The sequence below is a fragment of the Oreochromis aureus genome, linkage group 17, assembly GCF_013358895.1.
Source record: "Oreochromis aureus strain Israel breed Guangdong linkage group 17, ZZ_aureus, whole genome shotgun sequence".
NCBI lineage: Eukaryota > Metazoa > Chordata > Actinopteri > Cichliformes > Cichlidae > Oreochromis > Oreochromis aureus.
This window is the reverse complement of record NC_052958.1, coordinates 33,898,541-33,921,906: the sequence shown is the minus strand read 5'-3', so window position 1 is coordinate 33,921,906 and position 23,366 is coordinate 33,898,541. Positions and strand designations below refer to the sequence as shown.

The window sequence follows — 23,366 nt, the reverse complement described above, 5'->3', positions numbered from 1 at the left end:
TAGTTGCAGACTCATGGAAAAACATTCCAGTTTTGTGTCATGTGGGGAAGCACGAGAATTAGGTCAGGTCGCAATCTTTCCTGATTTCTTATGTAGCTGTAGAGAGCAGCACGTCATCAGCTGTCAGGAAAAGCAGCAATATCACTTGCTACACAGAGAGATTTTAATAAGCTGGGAATACATTTATACTTGATGTACAGTATCTCAGCATAATGACTATGTAATAGGAACAGCTGTCTAAGTTCTCAAAGCTCCAAATATGGTAAAAGGTTTGGAAGGAGTCATCAAACTGTGGAGGATGGGAAAAAAGGGTTAAGGAAGAGTGTAGGAAGGAAAGAAGAAAACAGAGGAGGAGAGAGAGGGAGGCAACAGAAAAATGAACGAAGATGATGAGGATCAGGATTGAAAAAAAGGAAGGACCGAGATGATAATAACAACATAATTTTGTTGTTGTTAAGCCATAAAAGCGTCACTTTCTCCTCCTGCGCTGCCTCTCTTTGGTCTCCAACTAAGAAGAGTGAACCTAGGCTGTTTATTTGGGAACAGAATGGTGTGTATGTGTAAGTTTGGTGATGGAGTTTTTATGAATTATTATGTCTATTTTTTTATGTTTAAGGACAACAGATGGAAATTAGCCTTTGGCTATAATCTGGCATGTTTACATTCATGTAATTTTTTTTAACATTTATGTTCATTAACATGCACTGTCCTAAATAAATATTAAAATATTAAAGACCCACTGAACGCACACAAAATAAAGACATAAATAAAACAGACACAACATGGGAAGGATCGGACGAAAGCCTCATTTAAGGAAGTGTGCCGATAAACATGAAACACATCTGAGCGTCTCAAAATGTGCGGAGACACACAGTAATATACCAAACCACACTTACAGATAATATTCCTCACTGGGCTTTCCTTAGGTGCAGTACACTAACAACTAAGAAATGAAACAAAATGCAAGAGAAACAAAGATAAATTGGTAAAAGTCAGGGCAGAGAGCAGTCTGAACTCACCAAGCGTTGCAGTCGAGGTCACATTTTATCAAATACTTTGCTTATCAATGCTACTCGTATGCTTGGGGGGCTACTTGGTACACCTTCACTTAGCCTTGCAGTGTCTTGTCTTGCTTTTGTTGGCATTTGGGAGAAAACATTTTCCAATTCTGTGATTTCTTTTTTTGACCAGGATTCTTGATTTATTAATGAGGGAATGCAATTAGCTGCCTACTGGCGCACAGACAAGACAGCTTCTGAGCGCTCAGTGAGTGAGGAGAGAAAACAAAGCATGAAAACACTCGCACAAACACATTTCTGGCACGCAGTGTCAAACACACCCAGGTATTCACAAGCAGAGGTGTTGACAGGCACACACACACACGCACAAACACACGCGCATGCAGTCACACACATCGAGAGTGCAAAAAAAAAAAAAAAAAAAAAAAAAAAAGACAAACACATCATTTTGGCGTGCCCGTCACATCCACCAGTCTAATCACACTCATCAGATTATCTGTTTATTGTTTCAGACCGTTTCACTAAGTGGATCCTCACGTCTACGTGCTGATAATGCAGGGCTTTGTACTCAGGAAGGAGGTTAGATTTTGTGTTTCCTGTGTGCACATACGCCCCAAAATCCTGCTCATTATACTGAACAAGACCCTGGACGCTTACGAGTGGCAAACAACACCTAGACAGAGATTGGGCAGTATGGTGGAATAAAAACGATTTCTCTGAGGTGATAATCTGAGACAGCCCCACTTACATCACCTGTGCTAAGCTTCTATGTGTTTCTTCTTCTTACCCTTGGGCTGCCTCTGTTCATGAAACACCACCAGGTCCAGGGGGTTGTTAAGGTCCTCTGCGACCTTGGACACATCGTGTCCTGTCAGTCGGTTGGCGCTGTATATCGCTTCATCTTCCAAGTCTGTCCAATACACGCGATCCTGGGTTAAAATAAAGGAAAGTCAGCTTGAGAAATACACAAATAAATAAAAAGCCCTAAACCAGCCTTGATGATTAACGATCAACCTATTGGAGAAAAAAAAAAAAAAAGAATAAATAAAAGATAAGTCAGCTAATGCCACAGATAATGTTAAAAAGCCACATGCATGTTGCAGATTCAGAACTACTGGCTCCGTACCACTTGAGATCGGACACGTTTCTAATCGAATGGCAGTGATGACGACATATTTCATATTTCAGTAACAGAACACTTAAAAAATGCCCATCATCTGTGTTTTCTCTAAAGAGAGCGTCATTCTAGGGTTTTATAAAGCTGTTGTCGCTTATCATTTTCAGAGTCCAGTGATTCTGTAATTCAGAACCGTGAGACCTCAACTATGGAGCAACCATGCTGCAAATGAGCATCATCTGCATACATCTTTAGAATAAATGGCTTTTCATAAACACCATTTGTCTCTGCTTAGAAACCGTGTACTGATATTGATTGTAGTCACTGTTAATTTTAAAAAAGGAAGAAAAAAAAGCCAGTCTGCTGCAAAGAAATGTCCTCATCCCAAAAGTGGCTATTTAATTAAATTTATGATTACATTTGAGGATGTGTTGTGGTTTACTTGACCAGAGAGGTGTTTTATATCCAAGGTAACTGGTTCACTTTTTAAAAATGCAATACCCCCCCCCCCCCCCCCCCCCACCCCAAAACATGCGATTTAGCCCCCATTCTACCATCTTTACCCTCCAGCACTCCAGGTATTTAAGATTATAGCCAGTCTCTCTCTTCTCTGGTAAAAATAATCAGCCCCAAATAAACTTAAAAACAGAGTCACATTACTCCAATTTACCAGTGAAGAAAGCCCAGGTGGCACTCTTTGCTAATTTCTATTTTTAACCATCCTAATTATCACAGCTACTTAACAAATGCAAGGAGACAGAGGAGGTGTGTCATCTTTTGGAGACGGTTTAGTTAAAATAAGCCACCTACTCTGTGCTCAGTGGGTGAAAAGGCGAGCAGTGTTTACTTAACCCCCCCCCGTAAAAACACAGTTTTAAGTCTGTAAGGAAGTTGCATGCTTGATAAGAATAAAAAGCCCCGGTGTTTTATTGTAAAAACGTCTGTACCTTTGACTCTCTGTTTAAGCTTCGTGCCAAAGCAGAAGGTAGTGACTGCTTTGGCGGAGCGTACAGTGTCTTTGTAGTCCTAGCTCTGCTTCCTTCTCAATTTCCCTTCCGCTCTTTCACACCTCCTCATTATTCTCTTTAATGATACTACACGATATAACCGCACAAGTGCTCACGGCACTTGGTTTCCACAGCAACCCCAGACGGCTTTGTCTTTGCAAGCACACATCAATTAAGAAAAAAAGAAAAATGCAGCAAATGACTGCACGAGAAAACACAGAAAAGCTGGGATCATGGAAAGCTCGATAAAACAACGAAGAGACGATTTAGGAGGTGAGTATGAGACGGAGAGACCAAACAGGAAGAGTGTCTGCAGATTTTTTTTGTCGTTACAGGGAGGATGTATTTTTATCATCTTTTTAAAGGCAAAGACCTGCAAGACTCACAGCAGCCATCCATGCTTTCCATTTTGTGCCGTATTATCAGTGGACTTGACCTCTCTCTCACCTTCCCACTTTCCCCCATCTTTCAGTGAGCTCTCTATCACTAGATCTCTCCCTCACTTAGGTTCTGATAACCTTTACTCATATGACAGTAGTTCTGAAACAATGAAAGACAAATATCAGCCACGCTGATAAAACACTACTCAAATCTATTATTCCATCTCTTTTTTGCTTCTCTCTCTCTCGATTTCTACCTCAGCAGTCAGTCTCTGACATTGTTTTCCCCTTTTTACTTTCTCCACTGTCAATCTTTCAATGCGCCACTTGTGACCTTGAAGCTTCAAACAGCAGCACAAAACCTGAGAAGGGCAGTGCTCTTCAATTGTAGGATCAAGGTACATCTTTTATGTTTTGAAGGATAGGCCAGAACTTATACACAAAGCGCACGCAGACTTGCTCCCATGAACACATGACGCCACGTCACATCAGACGGAGCTGCGACTCGGGGGGGAGTGAGAGCACGTCTAAATTGATATGGAGTCATTTTTGAGTCGAGGGAAAGCAGCCTTTTATGATTTTGCCGTGATTCTATATCCCAGAAGAATATGCGTCAGGGCTGTCTGACACATCCGTCTGATGAGCTTCAGGTGCCTACTGGATACCTGGATGTCATGCATGAAAACTACAAATGAAAGCTCAAACAAAGCCAACCCACTCGCCTGTTGAGGATTTGATTTGATTTGATTTTTTGGGGGGGTTTGATCTGCATTCTTTGGAATAATTAGCCAAGTTATGAAATAATAATGTGGGGGCTTTTCCGGTAAATCATTTAATCTCCAATAAGCTGCAAAAGAGAATTTTAATCTCTCTCATGTGCACGTTACAACGTGTCTCTAGTTATGTGAGCTGACTAGTTTTCTTATTTGGGCTGTAGATGTGGACAGAGAGGGCCTGACCGACGTCTTTGTCAGGTTTCTTGAAAATAAAGCTTTGGTCACATGTCATTTGACTGCCCCTGTTTTCACACAGAGCCTTTAAAATTTAAATGTTGACATTTTCTTTGCTCCTTACATATTACTCCAGTTTTTATTTCTTTCAACCACCACTCCTCTTCTCAAACCCATCCCACCTTCTCTTCTATCCCCTTCCTGTCAAGAGCTTGAAAAGAGACAACATTACTCTCTGCAAGCTTCTGTGATCTACATCTCCTTGGGGCTTGGCGTGTAGGCAGGCGGTCGGCACTAACTGGTAGAGTTTACATGCGTGTGTCTGTTCAGGGTTTGATACCGATGCCCTGCATCTTTCTCTGCAGTGCTGAGAAAACCTGTTCGCGCATCAGCATCAAAACAAAGTCTGCAGATGACACGCTCGAGTGTAATGACTTGTAGCGTTCACTGTATCGCTCAAGAATATGAGGAGCTGGAATAAACCGTACGCCACACATGAGTTGACAACTCATATCTGACATGCTCAGAAGAGCAGCTATATGGATGTGCATGTGAAAGAAATGGATGCTTAAGAGCAGTGGGGTTGTGGTTTTTTTATGCTTGTGCATAATCAAATGTGACTAAATGTCAGAAACATTTTCTCTGCATGCGAGAAAACATGTGAGGATGACTGATTTGGGGTTACACAGTCCCCACAACAATTCCCGTTCCCACCAAGTTTCTACAGTTTTTACAAAGTTTTACATGTGATCCCTCAGGTCTTATTATTGTAGATTTGTCTTAACTGAAACTAACCGAACAGTGTATGAGCTAAATGTGAACATTTTATAGTTACTTTGTTTTTAACCAAAGAATAGGAACGGTTAAATTAACGTTTGCTTAATTTACACTATTTAAGAATCAACTGCAACACAAGTGTCTGTTAGCGTGGATCCAATATTTGATCCACCCATCCACTTCCTTCCACTCAGGGACAGACAACCATTCATGCTAACCAATTAAAATCACCAACCTAAACTTCACCCAACCCCATACATGACTGTGGACTGTGGGAGGAAGTTGGAACATGTAAGGGAATCAACACAGCCACAGGGAGATCGTCCAAACTCCACACAGAAAGGCCTCAGCCTAGATTTAAACCCAAGACCAACTAAAGCGAGGCGACAGTCCTACCACAGCAACACCGTGCAACTCGTGCATGCTGTAATATTTTTTACTCTCTCTGCTTTTACCTTTAATAAAACTCAAACTTTCTGGGCATGGATGACACCAGTTTTAAATATTTTGCATGAGTGACTCTGTGGAAATGTGTTCTGCCATTCTCGACACAGATGATTCTTTGCTGGAGGTGTTGTTTTTCTTGCTCCACCTTAAAATACTCCAACTGTTCTGCTGAATTTGAGGCAGGACACACAGGTCACAGCTTTCACTTTTTTCATTCTATAAAAACTTGTGTTTTGGCTGGAGAAAATGTTGTCCCTGCAAAGCATCTTCACACTAGGAGTCTGTTCATTCAGTATAAACTTGGGTATAGAGTTGCCTTTGCTATCCATCTACAAATGGCTACAAATGGTAGATTCATTTTAAAAGGAGAGACGTAACATCAACCAAAATGCAGAAAAAACACATCACATAAAAGTTCTAAACTGATTTGTATGTAATTGAGTATTTGATCCCCAAGCAAAACATGACTTAGTTCCTGTCTTGTTGTTTCATGGAGTTGGTTTGCACACATCTCAGGAGGGATTTTGGCCAGAAACTCTCTAAAGTCTTTAGGCTTCTTGGGAACTTTTCTATAGGACTTTATTCAGTCTCTCTCCATTAAAATGAATTATATCAGTGCATATCAGTACACTGCACTCCATATTTTCTGCACTGTGCAGTAAGTGTGCTTGTCCTGGTCAGGTCTATGCTGCAGGCTTACCTTGTATCACATCTGCAGGACGGGCACTGTGCCTTCTGTTATTGGTAGTAAGCCCCATCCTGTCCCTCCTTACTGATGCTGCAAGCGTGTTTCTTTTTCTGTTCAGTAGCCTAGAACAGTAGCTCTTTTATCCTATCCTATCTTTATGAAGTATCACAGCCGGTGCCTTACTTGTTAGAGCACTTCCTTGAAGCCAGAATGAATTAAATGATCAAAAACGTTCAGTGTTTTAGTTCAAAATTTGAACCAGGCAATTCTAAAAGTAACAAACTTCCCATTATCGGTCTGTAGGCACCGTGACATCCTCCTGTGCTGCTAAAGGTTTTTAATTTGGTCTGTATCATAACCAGAGCAGAAGAAAGACCAGAAGAGCCGAGAGCTATTAATCTCCTGGGGTGAACTTTCACTGCTGCTCGAAACATCGGTTTTCTTTCTCTCTTTTACACGCAAACACCCAGACGCGCACACACTCACACGCTCTCAGCTGGACATGATGGATGTCCCTTCTTCCCTTTGCTTTCCCATCATCACAGTGTGTGCAGCAAAGAGGGGAATGGAGCAAACACTACTTACTGATCACATTTTCACCTACCATTTTCCCCACCTTCATCCTTGCCCTCTCCTCCCTCCTCCAGTTGTTTTCCACCATCCGCACCATCATCTATGCTTGATGGGCCCTAACGTGCCGATTCACTCCCACCTCAATAAATACACCCAAATTAGTTTTATTGATTGATGCACTCTATTGTGACTCTACACTCGTCAGCAAGCAAACAACAATTCCTTCTCTGGATTTATCCTGCTTCTATACTTTTATAACATCTCCATTTCTTTTCAGTCAGTCAGCCATGTCCCTGCACCGACTCATCTCTCCCCCTCGAGTTCTCTCACTTCTTTTACCGCTAGTACACTCTGAAAATGTGTGTTAAGTCTGTCAGTCCTCCATTTATGACGAGGAACAAGCATAGTTATAAATGGCATCAAAACAGGGTACTTAAAAACTCATCCCACTGCTAAAATTTTGCTCACTGCAAGTCTAGAAATACGCAACCATGTTGGGAATCAACAGACAAGATATGACTGTCACTTACAAAGCAGCGATAACTGAGCTGAGACCCCTTTTGTGTGTGTGTTTACATTTATTTTGGAAGTGAAATAAGAACTTGTGGATCTTGTTTACCTTCCAGGTAAAGCCTCCCACTAACTCTATTAGGAGATAAAGAAAAAGCGTGCTGTGTATATCCATATATACTTAAAAAGAGTTCAGCATTCTTCACATTTATTTAATCTACTTTAAGCAAACTGATTTCAAATTAACCCAACCCTAACCCCAAATTATATAAGACATATATTGAGAAATGTAACCTAACCAATGAACATATTTTACCAGTCACTTGGTTAGATACATCTGTTCAACTTCATCCAACTGCCAATCACATGGCAGGAATTCAGCGTATTTAAACATGTAGATGGGACCAAGAAACAACTCTAACCTTCACACAGATGGGCTACAGCAGCAGAAGACCACACAGGGTGTCAGCTAAGAACAGGAAACTGAGGCTACATCGTACAGAGGCTCATCAAAACTGGACAACACAAGATTAAAATAATGATCCCTGATCTGATGAGGCTTAATTTCTGCTGCTACATTCGGATTGTAAAGTCTCTGGCATAAATAAAATGAAAGCAAGAATTCATCCTGCCTGATATCAACAGTTCAGGCTGGTGGTGATGAAATAGTGCAGGGGAAATGTCTTGGCATTCTTTGGTCCCTACCGTCTACTAACTTATGAGTATTGTTGGTGACCATATCCATCTCTTTACGACCACAGTGTAAAATGAATCTTCTGATGGCTGCTTCCAGCAGGATAATTCTCCATTTCATGCCACTCAAATAATTTCAAACTGGTTTCTTGAACATGAAAGTGAGTTCACCGTACAAAAATGGCTTCCACAGTCACCAGACCAAAAAAGAACCTTTGGGATGTGGTGGCACAAGAGATTCACATCTAACTGTTTGATGCCATCCTGCCAATGTGGATCAAAATCGGAGGAATGATTCCAGCTCCAACCCTTAGTGGTAAGGTGTACCTAATAAACTGTTCAGCATATATTTCAATAGGTATACAGCTGGAGCAGAAAATATATCCCCTATGATGACATAGTCTAATGATGAATTATTATATTAGCATAAACTAAAATTTGCCCAAAAGGTTGGAAACGAAACAAAACACTGTACACTTTCAAAAATACATATTACAGAAACTGCTGTACGCACCAGAGCTCTGGTATTACTGCCTGGTCTGATTCTTTGCATTTGAATCTCAATTCTCAACTGCTGTACCTCAAAGACAGTGAGTGCAAAGGGGTGGCCCAGGTGGTGATGCGAGGACAGCAGCACTTTGCGGTTGTCACCATTGAAATCCACGCTGGACAGCAGGTGCAGCTTGGAGTCCACCCAATAAAGTCGTCTGTTGGACAAGTCTGAGAACATGTAGGGGAGGGGGGAGAGAGCGAGAGAGAACAAAATGAAGAGGGGGTAGGGGAGAAGGTGAATGGAGAGAGAGAGGTCACTCAGAGTGAAACGGCCTAGGGTGAGAGGTATATGGATGTAATGGCCCAGTAGCTACACAATCAATCTTCTTTGACATGACGGCCTCAGCCCCGTACTAAGAAAACACAGATGTGATTGTAATATTGCCGCTTGACTTCTTTGCTGGGGAAAATATATGTGCCCTTGAACAGATTCATTAGTCTTGCTGGACCTATTTTAAAGACAAACTTTGCTGTTTCTCAAATCTCAAATAACTCCACATTTCAGCCTCCACTGCTATTTATATTAGGCCCAAATCATTGTTGTGTCCTTGCTACGAGCTGCAAAGTGTTGTGGTGTTTACTTTGAAATCGAAACACCGCATTGAATTTAAACAGCAAAGGAAATAATCCCTGTATTACTCTTTTTTTCCACCAGACTCTAAGATTATGCTTTTAAGAAAAACATTTAAAAAACAGAAAGCAAGAATTTAATTAGTAAATAATAAAGAATTAAGCTTTTGTGTTCAATAAACAATTCAAAATTGGTAAAACACTGGAAGTATATTGAAAAAAAAAAGCATCCAATAAAAGCACCAAAGTAAACTGGAGGAGGAAGAGAATTAACACGATTCTCGGTCCCCATTCACCTCTCCTGACTCAATCACCTGCACTGTTTGGTGGTCTCTATGAAATCAATGACCGGGGGAACACAATTCACCCTTTCTTCCACAGCCGCCTGGCGCCAAGCCTCTCATTCGCCTTATTCCAAAAAATAATTTGTTTTCATACAGATGCGGCGACACCTCAATTCCACAGAGTGTGGCGACTGTGTGCTTCTATTTCTCCTCAGGCAAGGGCAGCGGAGAGGAATTGGCTGGTGCTTCGGAGGGAGTTGAAAGGGATGAGGGTAGGTATCGACACCACAGAGCGTCTGGCTTATTAATTCGGAGCCTCATACTCACTGGCTTGATTGATGAGAGCCAGACACAAACTGAGGTATATAACAATAAGAGCTACTTGGGTTTCAGCACCCATAGACTATTTTCTTCTCTCAACTTGTGCTGTTTGTCTCTCTCTGGCTTTCCTCCATGTGTTGTTTTTTTTTTCTTTGTGTTGAATTCGCTCGAGACACTTTTTTCTCTCTCTCTCTAAAAGCAATGTCAGCATAATAACCTTTTTTTTTTTTTTTTTTTTTAAATAAAACTGCTGTCACAGCTGATTGATTTTTCTAACTGGGCATCATCTTCTAGCTTTTCATCCTTCTTCAGTGGGCTTTGCATGTTCAAAGCTACATGTTTTTTCCTTACCTAGAGTTATTCCATTGGGCCATTCAATGTGTTCAGACACCAGAATTTGTCTATCCACTCCATTCATCCCAGCCTTCTCAATTTTGGCCTGACCACCCCAGTCTGACCAGTACATAAACCTGTAGGAAGAAACACAAGTTAGATTAAATTGAAGCAGCAACCTCGGAGACTGAGAAATCAAGCCAACGTGATGTGCCTGCATTCTCTCTGAGGGCCACCAGATGGTGATAGCTGTGGTTGTAAAAAAGACCTTAAGTCTTACAGAAGACAACGAGAAATGGCTTACTGATTTTAAAGGTTTACTCATTTGTTTTGGGTCATACTGAATAAAATATCAACTCCATTTTAGAAATCTTGGTCATACCATGTTACAAAATGATATAAAAACCGCACGCTTGATATGGTTAGCTGTCCGTCAGAAGTCATTAGCCAATGATTGTGCGGTTTTACACTTGACTTCTTGTCAACTCGGGTTTTTTGCCAACCAAGCTGGTAATGGAAGAAGCTTCAATACAATATGGCACTCCAGAAACCAATGGGTGGCTATCTGTGGCTGAGTGCCTAGCTTTAGAGCAGGGGTGAAAAATGTTTCTAGCTTGGTATAAAAAGTAATTTTCCACCTTTGTGACATCTTCACATTTCATCCCCTTATGGGGGCTTAAAGTATTAACACTTAAAGTTGTGAATTACTACGGCTGTGGACAGTGACGGACACTTGGATGCTAATACAGGTGGTTGCAGCACCAACTCGTGGCAAGGCTACTTCGAGTCATCGAACTGAACCTTTTTTTTCTGCGTTTGTGACCTTTTGAACTTTTAATACAATCATCTAACAAATAATATGGCTTCCTGTGTGCTCTACCTTTGGTGAGTGAAATTGTAGTATTTTATTTGTCTGTTACTTAATAACTAGCACCTTATCTGTATGTGTAGCTAGCATTAGCTGCTAACTTAACATACAGCTTATCACCCAAATACAGTCCAAAACCAGTGAGAGATGCCATTGTGGCCAAGTTCATCTTGATATACATGTTGTATCATTAAGGCACGGCCAGTTCAGTGTCAAAAATGAAAGGAGTCACTTGTGAAGAGAGGTTAATATGCAATGTCAATTTTTCTGAAAAACTCCAAACTGATAAAATCAACTGTACTCCAACACACGATGTTCCACAGACACAGACATATTCTCTTATTTTCTTTGCAAAATGACTGTATTATTAGTAAGACAGGCATTGAAAACATAAAAGGGAAAGCACTGTGCAAAACAGCAGGTACTGGAAACTTGGACCTTATCTGAATATGTGTGTATGTGTGTCCATGATAAAACTGTGAAATCGTGGCTTCATTTGCATGTATTTCATGCTAGTCTAGCTTTGTAGAGCTGTGAAAAGACGTCTTTGGGGAGCTCAAGGCACCCGAGACAAATGGAAAGAGTTAGAAAGGGAAGACAGAGTGTTACATCCCATCTCAAGAAAACTGTTAAACTGCTTAATTTAACAGATGGGCTCAGTGCTACAAATAGCCTTACTTTGGTGCAATACTTTAGGCCAACTTCTACACCAACAACTATAACAACACTGGCTTTTACAGACACACACACAATGACAGTAGGAAAGCCATCTTTTGCTCCTTTGTGCATCTTTTCAAAACCCTTTTACCCTAAAACTAACCCAACTCACCCTTGGTGCGGATCCACAGCGATAGCTCGTGGCTCGTTCAGCTCAGTGGTTATGAGCATTTTCCTTTTCCTGCCATCTCCCGTAGCGACAGATATGCTCTTATTGCCTGAGTCCGTCCAGTAGATGTTCTTGTGGACCCAGTCGACAGCAAGGCCCTCAGGGGAGTGGAGCGAATCGATGAGTGTCACCTGCTGTGATGAGTCACTGGCCTTGTTGATGTAAGCGCTGGTGGGCGGATGGAAAGGAAATGTATCAGTAAGTAATCTGGAAATTATAAAAGCCTAATCCATCACAGAGGTGCTGGCACGATAGATTTACTACCGTCCGGCTTCCTTTCCTTGGGAGGAATGACTTGATTGTGAGTGGCTTAGATATCTTGTTGGGAACACAGATTCTTCACTCTATTCAGGTGTGAGGGGCACCCAATCCTGACACCTTTATAACAACTTCAGCCTTCACACCAAACACAGCCTCCCAGGGAGAATGAGTCTGTCTTTTTCTATCAGCACCACATGCCTATATCTCCCCTTTAACTGAGTGTCCCTTTCTTGTCTTCAGTTTCTTTGATTTTCCTCCTCCTCCCACTTACTCTGTCAACTCTTCTGTCCCCATTCCCCACTGACATTCCCTTTACTGGTGAAAATTGTTAAAACTTAATAGATTACTGCCTCGACAATATATGAATGCAAGAGCAAGATGGAAGAAAAAATGCTCGATAAAAGGTTGGGACAAGCATTGTCCGAAGTTGCACAGTGCCTTCACAATTTAGAACGCCTACAGGAGTGAAGAGGAGACGGGAGGTGCATCTTAACTACAGAAGGTTGACGGGTAGTTAGAGCGAGGGATGAGGTGGAGATGCTCACTGTTACATTTTGCCAACCCAAATATCTTCATCTTGACAGTCAGGTGAGTGTGGGATGTTACTGTGTGAATGTGATAGATAATCTATGGGTTCTCAAGAGTGCCTCAGGGTTTATAACATGGATCCAGCACCACACTGTTTCACCCTCGAGGTTAAATTAAAACGGCTCAAGCATGGTGGACATATATGCATATACTGAACTCCATTGAAACTCTACTGAAAACGCCAGAACAAAAATTACATTTGACACAAATTCAATTTGAAACAATTTTCTTTTACATTATATTCTGTTCTTTGATACTGAGTAATCGCGAGTTCCACTAAAACATATTTTCTGTTTAATCTCTTGTTCAATTTCTCCAATATTTAATTTTACGAACACTGTGGATATAAAAATTCAACACGTCAGGTTTTCATGATGCATAAAAATGAAGAAAATGAGATCAAGGTAAACAATTTAAGAAAATCATTTCCACCTTTAAAGTTTAACCTGCACAATTCACAGTCACTCTTCAATTCTATTTGGGTGGTGGACAATCACTGAAAAACTTACAATTACCTGGCTGTGCAGCGTTAGACTAAAATACTGTTAAAGAACTTTTTTGATTTTACTACACCGTTCGGTCATTTTGGCTAGGAGTAGTAGTAGCCACAGCATTGCGTCTCTTGATGTGGCAATACTTAACAGTCTTCTTTGCAAAAGTGCCACAAATCAGTCAGATTCTCTTACTGTACAGCTTTCGTCAGGTCATCCCGCAGATTTTGATTTGAATTTTTCCAAAACTTCAATCATCTTCTAGTGAAGACATTCTTTTGTAGAATTGGATGATTTGGGTCATTGTTGTGCTAAAGGGTGAAATTCCTCACCATTTTCGTCTAGCAGTTGCCTTAAGTTTTTGTACCAAATTGGTATCAGTATTGGAACTGTTCATATTTCTGTCCATTTTGAGTGAAACAAAATGTGTTTTAAGGTATATTTAACAGCTTGGAAATTCTTGTGTACCCTTTTCCTGACTGATACCTTTAAATAATAAGATCTCTTTAATGCTTTATAAGCTCTTTCCGGACCATGGCTTTTAATTTATGTATGTCACATTAAAAATGGACAAAGTTCTGAAGTCATTTTTCTTGGGCTCATATTTTCTTAACATCATAAATCCTGATATTTTGACAGTGCTCTGAAGATGTTTTATATCCACTTTATATTCTTTTACTCACTCTAATTTCACTATGTCCTTAATTTGAGTTAGAAAATCTTCACATAGACTTAGGTTGAACAGGTTGGAGGGCTGAACAGAGGCTTCAGGCACAGTGAAGAATAAGACAGAGACAGATGAGTCCAAGTCCACTGAGCAGATTGCATGTTTAATTGGTTGAACCATTGTTTGCAACAGACATCTCCATCATTGGGAGAAGGTAACAAGTCATTGACCCCTAGCATGCTAATCACTATGAATTAGTCTGGAAAACCACATTATCACATTGAGGGTGAATCAGTAGTGCAGACTTTAATAAGCCTAGCTATTTCATATAAATACACCTTATCAGGGGACAAAACAAAATAAAAAATAAATAAACGACAATTTACTGAGAGTAGTCCAGCCTAATAAGCTCCGATTTCTAATTTCATCTCTACCTGGGGTTAAGATCTGTCACCAAGCCAACTTGGACAATTTGCTTACTAATGTTCTACTGTGACGGTACAGGAGAAAAGAAAACATGGTAATGCCAAAAAGAGCAGATATTCTAAACAGCAGGAAAGCTTGATTCTGATGCTATGCACTTGGGTGCAAGTGCAGAAGATTTTGCTTTGAAAGATTAGAGAAAAGAAAACAACATCAAGGACAACGCCAAGTAGATTAAGCTGTATAACTTCCCTCGCTGTTTGCTACTTAAAGCAACTTTTGATATGTGAGTTTATTTACGGCATCGAAAAATAGACTTCGCTGTGAAAAATGAGTTCATTTGTCCGTTCCCTGTCACAAGCCCTTGACTGTGTTACCAAGTTTGTGTGGGAGAATGTCTGCGTGTGAATGTGTGTGTATGGAGATGAATAATGGCAGCGATTATTGAGGCAGTGAAATTAGTGAGAGCATATGGCTCAGCTGAGATGATAGAAAGCCCCTCCCACAACCTGTCAGCCATCAGGGTGACACAAACACACAGAAATGTATGTGCAAAGCTATGATATGTGCACACACAGACTCACACAGTGTGTGTGAAGGACAAACAGGTGCGGCTGACTCACTACCAGAAGGTGTGACAGGTTGAAGCACACAAGACGGATGGATAGAGGAGAAAGATAATGAACATGTTGGCTGAAGAATGACAAAAGTGAGTTATCCAAACTTCTAAGGTCCTGCGTCTATACAGTGGCTTTCATTGTTTTATATGGCCTTCCTCTGCCTTTATAGACAGAATATATACACATCATTTACAGCATTTCAATAATTGTACTGAAATATACAACTGTAGATCACTTCTCTGTCGATTAAACAGAATGATCCAGCAAAATCTAGTGGGTTAGTGACGCAGTGAGTTTTCAGTTCTGTGTAGCAGTACCTGATAGGGTTAAATAAATAATTTAAAAAATAAATATAACTTGTCATTGTGTGTGCATGCTGTATGTGTGTGTACCTATATATTTTCTGATGATACAGATCACACCAGAACATCTTGTTGGTGGACACGTCCACGTCCAGGGCCACGGCATTCTTCAGTGTAGGAACCACTTGTGTGTACTCACTCTTCAGCAGGTGAATACGACGGATTTCATGACGGTTAGTGAACAGCAGGTACGGACTCTTTCCTGATGGAAAAGGAAAGATGTTTATGTTACCATCAATGAAACAACTGGACAGAGAAGTTATACATAACAGCTCATCTGCCCTGTAACCCGCTGCTGTGACTCTAAATGAGGAACCTACCAAATATGGGCCGTTTGTACTGCTTTTGCTCTTGGTATGTCACAGGGAAATATTTGTTACCCTTGCAAAATACCTGTACATGAAAGCTGAACTTGTTAATCTCTACTGTTATAGGCATTTGCAGCTAGACTGCTGACTAGAACCGAAAGTATGAGCATATCACTCCAGTCCTGGCCTCTCTGCATTGGCATCATGTCTCACTTTAGAGTTCAGTTTATGGTTGTTTGTTGGCTCTTAATGGACAGCCCCTAGCTTGTATTACCAGTCTTATTCATTTATATTCACTAATATTTCCCAATCTCACAGACCCACTGGTAAAGGCCTCTTACGGTACATACCTCAAGCAAAGAGGTGACAGAGCCTTTGCAGTCATTGCCCCACAGTTTTCAAATCTACACAATCATGTGAAACCAAAGTTCTGATAGGACTCTATGTAGTCCTCTGACAAACTAAGTACTCTTCATGATTCAGTAGCTTGTAGAATCACCTTAGACAGCAATAACTTGAAGCTACTGAACAACTTTGGTTAACTGTTCACAACCTTGGTTCAGTTCATTGAGGTTTGGCAGCATTTTCTGATGCATAACTTGGGTGTAGGTCTGGATGACCTTGATTGGACCTTTGCAACACCTTCATTTTTTTCTTTTTCATTCTGTTATAGATTTGCCGCTGTGTTTGATATAATTGTCTTGTAGCATGACCCAATTTGGGTAAAGCTTTAGCTGTCGGTCAGATGGCCTCATATTTGATTCTACAATACTTTGGTATACAGCATACCAACTGTCAAGCGCAATGCATTGTGCTTGACAGTTGGTATGAAGTGTTTGTGCTGATTATGTCGTGTTTGGTTTTTGCCAAACGTGGGGCTGTGCATTATGGCCAAACATTTCCACTTTGTTCTCATCTGTCCACAGGACATGGTTCCAGAAGTCTTGTGGTTTGTTCAGATGAACTCTGTAAAGCTAAGGTGTGCTGCCGTGGTCTTTTTTAAGAGAAGACGCTATCGCCACACTTGTTCAGCCTTTTTGTGGCATCATGAACTGTCATGAACTTTGACATTTAACACCCAAACAGGGGTTTTTAGAGTCTGAGATGTACCTCTTGGGGTTTTAAGCAATTTCTCTGGGTATTGCATGGTCTGACCTTAAGAGGAATTTATTGGGACGCCCATTCCTGGGAACATTGTGGCATTTTGTTAACACACATACACACAAAATAGGCTGTTCTAGTGTTTCCCTGTGCTATTCTTCACCAGTCTAATAACCTACATACTGTTGTGTACAAAGATACCGTGGGTAGTGCTGAGTGTTTAGCCTTATTCCCAAAAGGGAACATAATGTAAGCCAACTGTACTCTTGTTTTGCATTTGTACTATTTAGGTCCTTAAAGCATGTATTTTTGATGATGTGAACATAAATTATGTATCCAAACAACCCCTTTAAAATAATAATGTCGCCCATCTACACATAGATTTTAGAACAACATCATATTATTGAGTGAGTTTTTCACACAATTATGCACAACAGGAAAAATGATGTATGCGGTATGATTCGGTCCAAATGGAAAGCACACATCCCTTTTTAAAGACTATTGTTTTGGAATAAGTATGCAAGTGTGGTGTCCTACTGTTGGAAAAAGTTACATTAGTCTTGTTACTGAAGTGACCCAACGAGAGCCATGACAGTAGTCTATTTTAAGTACAACAGTGCATTGCTGGGTTCTCTTTTTCAGGGGCATTCAGGATGTGGCGTTCGCTGGCACATTAGTTACCTGGTAGGGGACATGTCAGCTGACTGAAGGTGAGGATGGCTCAGACATTTAAATAATTCTAGGTAGGTGACAAGGTCAACTCTAGCACACAGAGATACCTTAGTTTGTGAGCATGGGAGTTTTCTTTGACATCCATACTCTTGTCATCAAGCACTTTCAACCTAAAATACAAGAAATATAGTCCTGGACTCTCACTACAGTGCAGCTAATAACACAACAATGTTTCTTTTAATTTAGCAGCACTGGTTTGTCCTGGATTGCCACTCCCATTACATTTTCCAACTTCATTTTTTAACGTTTGTTCTCTGTCCTAGCTGTCACGTCATCTTTATTCTCCACTGTCCACAAAAATCAAAACACTGCCACATAAAGCATTCAAACAAGACAGAAAGCCGGCCGGCAGCAACGTTCGAGCGTTCACAGACAGCACATACTCCTACTTTCACACCGACTCAACCGTGCTTTGACAGGTTTCCTCAGCCCTGGTTTATTACAGGCCACTGCACAAGGAGAAAATATTACAGTTCTACTACTGCTAGGATCCAATCATTTTTCTCTTACTACTGGGTTTGTAATCATCAATTTCCCCCGCTGAGAGGGCGAGCGAGAGAGAAACCGAGAGAGAGACAAAGGAACAGGCAAGCGCAAGTAAATCTGACAAATCCAGGTAAAGTCAGGAAGAAATGATCATTAAGAGGATGTAATTAAGGAAGGACGAAGGAAAAAGCCATCAACAAAACAAGTGAAAACATGGGAAAGTGGCAAAAAGAGAGAAAAGTGAGAACATTTTGAAGCCTGTATAATGAGGACATGGATAACTCTGACATGTCTTTCATCAATCCCCACAGACTCACTTTTTCACGACAATATCTCTTATCCCTCATCGGTGTTGTCACAGCAATATGTCCTTCTGAAGTTTGTTAAAAAAAAGAGAAAGAAGCTGAGTCACTGTTTTTCTGAAAGGCCCCAGCACTACAGATGTCATCAAAAAGTGCAAGATTATCTCTTCTACACTGCAAAGCAACAGTCAGCTATCTGAACAGCAAAATGGTTCCGTAAATATATTTTAATCTGCAGTGCTCGTTCAGGGCTGCTCTGCCCCATCAGCCAATTAAGATAAAGCTGCAAAAGGATAAGTGCAGCCTGGGAAACACTGGTAGATGCTGCAGGAGCACTGATTTCCAGGTGTTTATGTTGTGAGCGTCACAAAGTAAGAGGTAAATAAAAAAAGAAATCCCCCCAAAAAAAAAAAGACCGACAGAAAGGTCAGAAATAATGGTGAGAAATTCTGCAGGCTGACAGCGATGTTTAGCTGCAGCCTTTGTGAACAGGCAGGCACTAGAGGAGGTAAATAGGATGATGGTATGTCTGGAACAATGTGCACAAGTCAAGGTCAGAAGTGCTTGTTAAGGCTTACAAACCGTGCTATATAATGACGAACAGATGCGACAGCTGAGAACAGAAATGAACTTCCCATCGACAGCTGTGTCAAAAGTCATTCAACTTTCCTGTCATTCGTCATCACAAAGCAGCTTACATAACACTTCGTTATTTTTATGGTTAAAGGCCACATGCGTTTATATTTTATATATAAAAAATTGTCGGTGCACCTGGACTTTCATGATGAGAACACCGATGCGCTGAATAGATCATTTAAAGTAGCAGAATAAAGATGCGTAAATTTGAACTTAAATTCTGGTTTAATTTGACCAGTTTCTTTCCAGACAAACAGAATTAAATGCTAAATAATATCATACTTGAAGCCTAAAAGCACAAGACACAACTTTTGATGAGTTTTGACATTATTCAGTAACATTTTTGGTCCTGTGGCAAAATCTTCTGACAATGGGGGAAAAAGAATTTGACCAGTCCTTCAAAACCTCTCTGAGAAGTGTGTACTCAAACTGTCAAGAAAGGTACAAATTGTTCTCAGCTCTGAGGTGAAGCCTGCAGTACACTACAGTTGGGAGAGATGACAAGACACAAGAGAAGGAAACAAGAGAACAGAAAAATAACACAACACTTTGGACCAAAGGCAGTTTGTAACTTTCCTCTGCATCACTGCCACAGCCTGCATTTATCGAGTGTACCTGTAATCTAGTCCCACAGCTGTTACATCCTTCTCGCCATTGTATTCATTTATATTTCTTTTAATTTCACAGACTTTAATTGAAGTATTTTAAAGAGGGTTTTTTTAATACAGCCAATAAAGCCTGTGTTAATTAGATTTGCTAATTGTAGTGACCAAGTGACAACCTCTGGGGGATAAAATATCAAATTCAATTCAGTTTTATTTATATAGCTCCAAATCACAACAACAGTCACCTCAATGTGCTTTATATTGTAAGGTAAAGACCCGACAACAATACAGAGAAAACCCCAACAATCAATGTTGCCAAGTTCTTTGAACAAGCACTCGGCGACAGTGGGAAGGAAAAACTCCCTTTAATAGGAAACAACCTCCGGCAGAACCAGGCTCAGGGAGGGACAGCCGTCTGCCACGACTGGTTGGCCTAATTTGCAAGTATGTGCGCATGTCTGGTTCACCCCATCAGTGTGTACATCCAGCTTTGCTACCATTAGCTAAAAACGTGACTATCTGGTCAATTTCCTGGATTCTGCCATATACTGTTACAAACGCTCACACACACAGAGCTGAGAAAAGAAATCACATCATAACTCCAGCCTGAGATGTTACTTTGAATTAGCACTGCTGGTGTAACACTTGCGTATTACTCTGAAATGAATCTGCAGAGACAGAAAGCGCATTCTAGGATTATAAATGAAACACCGTTACTGTACACTGAACACATCGTAGCGCTTTCACAATTACCTACATAGACTCAACTCACAGCAACAGCATATCTAAAAATGGACTTATATGCAACTTTAATAACCTTCAGATGATACGAGTATGACAGCTTCTGAACTTCAATATGTGCAGATGATATTGGCACCGGGTTCGTTTCCCATCTCATCGCAGAATGTGACATTCCTCCTAACCAGTCAGTCGCAAGGGAATTGCATCTGTGTAGAAATCATGACGTGACTCCTGAAAAATAACTACTTACTGTGTGCTGTGTACATGTACGGTGATTTCTGTTGCTGCGCACGTGCGCGTCTAGAAATGAGTTCATAAGCAAAACGCAGCTTCATTAAATCCACATTACCTTAGCTTCACAAAACAGGCATCCCTGTACTTATGGTCCCAACCTGATGTGTTCCTCTGAATAAACAATCCTCAACTTAAACAGGAATCCATCCAGTCACATTTCAGACTTCTTTTTTTGTCTCCTTTGGCTATGCTATGTAATGATGAACAGTATGTATACACGAGCAGAGAAATAAGCCATATACTGCATAAGTATCCATCTCATTTCTCTTCTGCTTCTCCATGCTGCCATCTTATAAATGGCCTGGCCTCTGATAAGGACTGTTTGCTCTACCTAACAGTAATGAAGATTCCCACACAGAGACACAAAGCAATCAATGCTGTTTTTTATGCCACTTAGGTTAGAAGTGAAGTTCTGTTTTCTGCTTTAAGCACTCTCATTACCAGACCAGTTTACCCTGTAATGACTTAACTTCAGACCGTAATTACTAATAACACTCTTTTCTCTCTCGCCGAAAAGTAATTTGCTGTGTAAGTCAATCAGTTAAAAGTTCCATTCTCAATGTATGTAAATAGAGAGCAGAAAGGTATTAACATCACCAGAACATGAGGTAATTTCTATTCTAGAAATAAAATCTGTATACATTTCTTTTTAAATACAGCACTAATACTGAACCAACTGGTCATGGTTAGCACATGTAGCCAGATAGCAGGTACCTATCTGTAAAAGTTTAAATTGAAAACTGAAACTGCATATTTAGAAGTTTGTTTGTTTTTTGTAAAAATAATCCCTTAATGTCTTCATATGGCTCAGATGCAACTTTTCATGTTCACTTCTTTTAATATTCATGCATATATAAGAGAGCATACTAGCCCCCACGTCTGCTTCTGTGTCTCTACTCTAAACAAGTTGCGATATTGGACTAATTCGGCCGTGCCTCAGCCATACGTGTTTGAGCTGTTAACTGATTTTGTAAAATAGGAAGAAGGAGAAAAGTGAACTTTACAGTGGCAACATAGGCAGCATGTTGTTCTGGTTTGTTCAGTCAGGCTAGTCACCTACTGTGTTGACTGCTTATTTTGCCGATAAGTCTTCGAAAACAGAAACAACACATCGTAGGGACGTGCTAATAAGGTTAAAAACTTGAAAGCATGCACTGTTACACATTCTAGACCAGGGGTCGGCAACTCCAGGCCTCGAGTGCCAGTGTCCTGCAGGTTTTAGATGTGTCCTTGGTCAAATACAGCTGATTCAAATTGCTAAATGACCTCCTCAACATGTCTTGAAGTTCTCCAGAGGCCTAATCATTTAATTCAGGTGTGCTGACCCAGGGTGAGATCTAAAACCTGCAGTACACCAGCACTCGAGGCCTGGAGTTGCCTACCACTGTTCTGGACTGTCTGTTTCCTGTACTTTTAGAAGTAAAATATATAGAAACATTATCTGCGGGTACTTAAAGGCTTGGTAACCACAGGACTGTTATCTTTAACGTCAGCTCTAACAGACTGAAAACTGTGCGAACTGATTAGAAGGACCAAAAACCCAAATGGTGCTTTCAAACAAGTCTCAGGTGCTCAAGTACAGTTGTGTTTTGAATAGCATTAAGGAAGACTTCTTTTCAGTAGCAAACTTGCCAAGTGCAGCTTAGAGGACAAGATTTTATTTTCATTCAAACCACTGTTCAGTGTATTTGCTCTGGCCAACAACAGGTAGAGACCCTGCCTCTGTCCTGCAGTGAATGGGCAGACCTTTCCCCTGCATAACACCCTTCCCTTAACACTCTGGGGAGAGCAAAAGCAGCTGGCTGCAAACTTTCATTAGTGAGAGCTGCAGAAAAAGATGGCAAATATTTATCTTTGCACAGATTGCTGTGCAAGAACTGCATACAAAGCAATACTCTCCTTTCACGGAGTCCCACTGTGTGAGAACTGCGTAGGATGTGACTGGGTAGTCGGCGCTAGAGTTGGAGCACCGTTGCTGAATATGTGAGAGTTGGTTTCTATGTGCGATTCCTCATATGTATGTGCGACTGTATTTTGGTGGGAGCTTCCATCAGTGGCAGTGTGTGTATTCACTTGCAAAAATGTGTGTGTGATAAATGCCCTACCTACGGCTTTGCAGGTCTTAGAGGCAGGGTCCATCTCATAACCTTCATAGCACTCGCACTTGTAGTCTCCTTTGTAGTTGATGCAGATCTGACTGCAGGCATCTGGGTTCTCACATTCGTCTATGTCTGCAGAGAGAAACATGGCACAAAGACATAAAGATCAAAACAACATAACTATAGACACACACAGTCCTATTTGTCTGGAGACTGAGACATAAAAGAGCTAATATTTTCTGTTTCTAGCATGTTAACAATCTTTCTCAGCAGGATCCTCACTTCAAAAAAAAAGAGATTCTTATTCTTCAAGCTTAATTTCTAGGATTTACGTCTTTGAGCTTCAATAGAAAGGAGGAGATCTTTTGTTGAGAAATTTCTCAAAAATATTAGTAATAATATTTTTGAGAAATGGAGTTACACTACATATTGACATCACTACTTTAACTGGATAATAGAAATGATGTTAAACACATTTAAAAGCTGGACTGGACTGGACCAAATGGCTAGGTCTGAATATGTAAACAGTTTAAACCAAATAAATTAGCAAAAATGAAAAGTCTGGCATTTCTGAAAACATTCGGGTTCATATTTAAAGCTATACATCAAGATCTTCCAAGTTCAGAGTAATCACAATCTGGGGACAAAGGGGATGAACCTCCCATTACTGGAGGC

General features: G+C 40.6%; 1 protein-coding gene across 3 annotated transcripts in view; it reads right to left on the bottom strand.

Annotated features, from left to right (window-relative positions):
* Positions 1–23,366, bottom strand: part of lrp8 (low density lipoprotein receptor-related protein 8, apolipoprotein e receptor) — a 166,214-nt gene that overhangs the window by 14,386 nt on the left and 128,462 nt on the right. For all 3 annotated transcript variants that reach the window (XM_031760253.2, XM_031760254.2, XM_031760252.2), the window contains exons 9-14: positions 22,698–22,823; positions 15,418–15,589; positions 11,919–12,143; positions 10,240–10,358; positions 8,742–8,881; positions 1,807–1,948 (exon numbers count right to left, since the gene is read on the bottom strand). In XM_031760253.2, coding sequence (XP_031616113.1) covers positions 1,807–1,948; positions 8,742–8,881; positions 10,240–10,358; positions 11,919–12,143; positions 15,418–15,589; positions 22,698–22,823 — 924 coding nt within the window. The remainder of the gene's footprint in view (positions 1–1,806; positions 1,949–8,741; positions 8,882–10,239; positions 10,359–11,918; positions 12,144–15,417; positions 15,590–22,697; positions 22,824–23,366) is intronic.